The sequence below is a fragment of the Cariama cristata genome, unplaced genomic scaffold (genome assembly GCF_000690535.1).
Source record: "Cariama cristata isolate BGI_N322 unplaced genomic scaffold, ASM69053v1 scaffold26190, whole genome shotgun sequence".
Lineage (NCBI taxonomy): Eukaryota > Metazoa > Chordata > Aves > Cariamiformes > Cariamidae > Cariama > Cariama cristata.
In genome coordinates this window covers 25,612-31,099 of record NW_009593375.1, presented here as the reverse complement: position 1 = coordinate 31,099, position 5,488 = coordinate 25,612, and the positions used below count along the sequence as shown (strand labels likewise).

The 5,488-nt window shown below is 58.2% G+C and overlaps 2 protein-coding genes across 2 annotated transcripts in view; one reads left to right on the top strand and one right to left on the bottom strand.

Moving 5' to 3' along the window:
* Window positions 1–3,816: 3,816 nt before the first annotated feature.
* On the top strand, window positions 3,817–4,578 carry CCDC153 (coiled-coil domain containing 153). The gene is made up of 3 exons (XM_009710183.1): window positions 3,817–3,907; window positions 4,276–4,418; window positions 4,483–4,578. The coding sequence occupies exons 1-3, from the start codon at window positions 3,817–3,819 to the stop codon at window positions 4,576–4,578; spliced, it is 330 nt and encodes a 109-aa protein (XP_009708485.1).
* A 646-nt stretch (window positions 4,579–5,224) lies between these two features.
* PDZD3 (PDZ domain containing 3) overlaps window positions 5,225–5,488 on the bottom strand; it is a 3,620-nt gene continuing 3,356 nt past the window's right edge. Inside the window, 2 exon segments of the mRNA XM_009710207.1 lie at window positions 5,225–5,428; window positions 5,430–5,480. Coding sequence (XP_009708509.1) covers window positions 5,225–5,428; window positions 5,430–5,480 — 255 coding nt within the window.

Below are 5,488 nucleotides of genomic sequence, written 5' to 3'. Positions count from 1 at the left end.
GGGAGTGGGAGCGTGCACGGCCCGGGGGGGGTGAGAGTGGTCAAAAGAACAGGGAGAGAAAAGGAGACTGGGGAGTAACTCAGTCTTTTGGCAGAGCTGACAACAGCAAACCTTCAAAAATTACGACATGGGCTCGAAAGTAAGTTCAGTTCTGTTTCTTCGCTGCCCTCAGATCCTCTTTCAGCCTCCTTTCCCAGGCAGAAGAACACTTCCTTTGCAAAGAAACCAGCTGAGGCTGGTACAGCACCGCGTCAGTCTCACAGCACAGGCTTCAAGGGAAAGATAACAAAACAAAACAGCAGATGCTGCTCTCTGGCCCACCGCACTTTGGGGAGCACGAGCACAGAGAGACTGGGCTCAGGCCCGGAGGCCGGGCAGCACAGCCTCAGCCTCTGGGGAGCTGCAATCCACACTGGAGATGAACCCCACGACAGAGCTCACCCCTTTGCTTCCCCTGCGGCACCCATGCACCCACTCTCGCACAGGAGCTGGGATCCCTGGGGTGCCAGGTGTGCAAAGCCACAGCAGCACAGAAAAGCCACTGCCCTGGTATGCCATCTGCCACAGGAGGGACGTGCCACATTCTGCTGCTGCTGCTGCTGCTCAGCCCCTGCAAGCCCAGGGCACGGCCACAGGTCTCTGTGCTCAGGCTGCGGTGCTGCCAACAGGGAGGATGTACATGCCGTCCCTCTCCTCCCATCCCTGCCCTGGCTGTGCACGCACATTGTACATCAGCCTGTTTGTATCATGGCAAAGCACTGTGCTGTCCCACACCACACTGGCTCCAGTGCTGTTTTCTTCCACGAATCTGCCGGGGACCAGGGCTATCTGTTGGCTGATGGCTCATGATGAGTTCCTGCATAGCACATGGCTTGCTGAGGCATCAGGTGAGCAGGACAGTGGGAAGCAGCATGCAGCACTAGCTATAGCAAGGAAGCCCTGCACAGATTGGTTATAAAACTCCCTGTCTTGATTTTACTGCCTTTGGTAAAGCTTGGTAAATATTTCTGGGACAGGCAACTCCTTGTCTGGCTGTAATTACCTGGGCAAATTTTCCTAAGGATTATATTGACCTCAAATATGTCAACATTTATTTAGGCCACGTTCCGGAGGCTTTTCCCATTAGATACTAATGGATTCTGGCTAATAGTCAAGCTGGATTGACCACTGGATGGTGCCCTGGCCAGCTCTGGGATACCACAAGTACCCAGGGAGAGGGCTGGGGAGGGTTACACCAGCTCTGTGCAGCCAAATGTAAAATTCATCATGGCCCCAATCCAAGGAGATCAGGGAACATGCTTGAGCAATTGCATTCCTAACTATCTGCTTCCCTGGGCATGATTCACGCCAAGTTGTGGCTGTGTGAGACTTCAAGCAAAGGTTGCTTTCTCTTGAGACTGTTCCCTCCCTGCAGGAGAGAGGAGTCCAGCACCCTTCTGCAAGGCTCCCATTTGCTTCTGTCCCTCAGGACCCTGCCAGGGCCGGAGCCGTGCTCAGCACCGCTGTCACTCGCCACCGCAGCACCAGAAAGCCACGTCACACTGGTTATTTTGAAATCGTTTCCCTCCAGCCTGGTGGCTGGCAGCTGGGTGCCTCTGGCTCACCGTGTGCATCTGGTGTGGTTGTGGGTGAGAGCAGTGTCTAGGTCCCTCGCTGGTTGTGCCACCCAAGGCTGGGCATAAGCACATGCTCCACTTCCCTTCTGTGTGTCCCACACTGCCTGCCAGCCAGCTGCCAGGCTTGCACGCACGCTGACGCCCTCCGATTGCTCAGCTCTGCGTGGCTGGGCAGTGGTTTCAGATGCGTGTGCACAGGTGCACGCAAGGTGCACGCCAGCTTCTGTGCCTACACATCTGCACAGGGAAACAGCCTCCACCGTTGTCCTTGACCCAGGCCCAGCTCCCCTGGCTCTCCAGACCCATCCTGCTTCCCTGCCAGCTCCTCCAGCAGGACTGCATGTCCGTGCCAGGCATCCCCGGGTTGCCCCGGCAGCAGATGGCCCTGCAGCCTCCCCACGCACCAGCCCCCTGCTCCCGCTGCCTGCCTGGCTCCTGCTACCCTGATCACACAACAAGATCCGCAAAAGAACTGCAGTGCACCCAGGATTCACCTGCTTGCTCCCAAGTATTTGGGGTTAATCACGTCCTGAGCAGAAACAGCAGTTTGAAATCCTCTCTTTTCCTTCTTCTCTTATTTTATCAAGAAGAACCAAATCCAGCCACAGTCCCCAGGGTAAAACTCACAGCGCTGAGCAGGACAGTGTGCCGGAGGGGAGAGCCAGGGCAGGAAGGGAGGAAAATGCCAGGCTCGTTTCAGGCTATGTCCTAGGAGAGTCACCCTCCCCGCCATGTCCCCATTTGCCTCCATAGCTCAGCTGGACTCGTGCTGGGGCTGCTCTGGGCCTGTCAGTCTGGGACATGAGCAGGACTAGGTCCAGCCTACCTGATCAGAGCTATGTCCTGCAATCCTGCAGCCAAACGTAACCCATTCAGTGCCAACTTCGGACCACCCCAGCGCTGCACTGGGCACAGGGCACGTTCGATCCATGCCTCCGTCACGGGAATGAGATGCTCAGGTGCTGCAAGGCAGAGGCGGGTTTTGGGCCAGATAACAACCTGCCTTCATTGCAGATAGTTGATTAGTTTGAAGGCAGCTGCTCTATCTTGAAGGACTGAGGTCTGTGCTAGCAGCCGGGACAGGTGCTAGCAGGACAGCCATCCTGGCAGAGGCACAGCAGCTCTACGTCTCCGGGTCTGAATTCCTGGGGAAGGAGAGGCCTTTTCCTCCATGTGCTGGGGTGGCCACTGCCTCCTCTTTGTCCCCCAAAAGTCCAGTGTGTGATCACCAATTGCTGAGAGGGAGCACTGGTATCACTTTGCAGGAGGATACCTCCAAAGAGCAAAGGGAAAGGCAGAAAAGGAACGAAGCAGCAGCAGAGGAGAGACATAGCAGCTGAGTATGGTATTTTGTCTCCCTCCAGCCAGGAGGAATGTGCCTCTCCTGTCCCTCCCCTGCTGTTTCCTGGCCCCAGCGAGGGCAGGCATCGTGGGGACTGCTGGAAGTGGGACCTGGGAGCACAGAGGCGAAGGATTGTGCTGGGGCCCCATGGGACAGCCTGGCTGTGGCTCTCGCATCTCCCCAGCCCTGCTCACTCTGTGCCAGGGCAGCAGCACAGCTACACCTGATGAGATACAGGAGGCAGGGGGGTCCAGGGCCCTGCGTGAAGGACCCTGCACCCCACTGCACCTTCCAGCCCAGCAGGATCCACAAGCCTTGACCGTTCAGCCCCAAACCACCCTGCTGTTGGCTAGCCCTGCTCCCTCCCATGCCGTCAGCCTGCAAAGGCTCTGGACACAGACTTGTTGCACCCCAGATGCCTGTATTCAGCACAGGTAGAGCAGACCACAGAAGCAGAGACTTCCCTGCCTGCAAAAGTCATTGCCTCGCCATTTCCGTTAGTGCTCAAGAAGGGGCTGATTTTAGCAGAGGTAAAACCTCAGCCAGAGGTTTGTGGTCCTTGCCACATGCAAAACTCCGTGCTCATTTTCATTCTCCCACGCTCAATAGAGAGGTAAAAACTTTCCCTCCAGGGTTCCCTCCTGCCACCCCCCCAGCACTGTCACAGCCCTCCCAGGCAGGGAGAGGGTGCACGCACAGCTGCTTCTGATGCATCACCCTGCAAGGGGAGTCCTCAGGTCAGGCCTTGCTGGAGCCCTCGCCTGGTCACAGGTGCTGGGATCCAAGCACAGGGACTGCCTGCTTGTCCCTCCTATAGTCACCATGTTTGTCCCCTTCTCCCTTCCCTGGCTCCCAGAAATGACAAGGCAACACCAGGAGCGGCGAAAGCAGACAGCAGCCCACAACAAGCACGTGGAGAAGAAGGTGAAGAGCCTGCAGGAGCAGCTCAGTATGGCCCCTGGGCATGCCTGCCCCTTGCTGGTGCGTGGGGATGGGATTCACTCCAGGGCAGCAAAGTGCACTTGCAGGGAGCAAGGGGAATGGGAGTCATTCACCCTGTGCTGTCAGTACAGCAGCAGCTGAAGGCAAATCCTGATCCTGTTCCCGGTGCATCCCCAACCTTGGGAGATGCTGACTGCAAAGCGGATGCTGCGATCCCACCCCTGTCCCAGAGCCCTCTGCCATCCCAAGAATGAGGGGGATCGTGCAGGGGCTGTGCCGCATACTGCCTGCACCCTCCCGTGCACTGGTCACGCAGTACCAGGCTCCTGTGTCCACGTGCTCAGTGTCCCCTGCCTCTGTCCCCACACCCCACAGCCACCAGGCTCTGGGAGAGCCAGCAGACCCGGGAGACTGCCACCCAGGCACTAGCAGAGAGGGACAGGACCATCGCCCATCTGCAGAACAGGCTTGATGCCATGGACAGGGCGTATGAGAAGATCCTCCACATAAGTGGGGATGTGGCTGTGGGTAGCTCCCCCTGGCAGCGCAGGCCCCCCTCCTCACTGTCCTGTTTCCCACCAGTGTAGCCTGGACTTTGTGCTGGCCAAGACAGCAGAGGCCAGCCAGCACTGTGAAGAGGTAGGAATGACCATCGCCGTGGAGCACAAGGAGCGCTGACAGGATTTCAGCCTCAACCCCCTGGAGATATAGCACCCTGGGACAGGACAAGCTCTCAGCCCCTGCCTCCCTATCAGCACACTTGGACATCTTCCCACATCCACTGCCCAACATCCCAGCTGCCCCAGGCTAAGTACGAGAAGATGGGTCCTCTCTGGCCCTGGGCTGCACTGCTGAGTCACAGTCCTCTCCATAACACTACCCACACAAACAGCAGTGTGGATTTGTCCTTTAATCACACCCCAAACGGGTGATGCAAGAACAGTGCTGTGATGGGTGGTGGACACTCACTGCCCACAGGTTCACAGGGAGGATGAGAGGAGGAGCATAAGAGAGATGTCCATGCTGGATCAGACCTGAGCCAACAGGCTGAGAGGCGGGGGGTTCCTCCAGTGCCCCATCAGCCTCCGCTGCTCCCTTTCCCCTTCGCACAGCAGCCCGAAGGCCAGCCCTGGGCTGAGCCAAGCCTCAGGCTCCGCAGTCCTCTGGGTCATGGTGTGGAGAGCAGTGCCTCGACTCTCCTGGGAGCTCCCAGAGCCTGGAGCTAGGCAAGGGCTTCAGTGCAATGTCCCTAGATACCCCTGGAGGCAGCTGGGCAGGCAGAGACACAGGCCTGTCTTCAGGTTACAAGAAGCCACTGTCATGGTTAATGAAAGCTTGGAGCCAGCCTCGCTCAGTGGAGATGAATCTCTGGGAGGTGTGACGCTGCAAGCTCCACAGCAGATGTGCGTGCAACGGCCATGCTGAGCAGTGCTGTGCTCTCCAGGGAGCCGGGCGGGGGGCACCGATGGGCTGGATGTGGCCTGGGTCGAGGCACCATGTGGGGCAGCCTGGCCAGAGGCAGGGTGCCCCTGGGCTGCTAGAATGCCTGGTGCAGCCTCCTCTGCTCCTCCTGGCGTGGGCTCTGCAG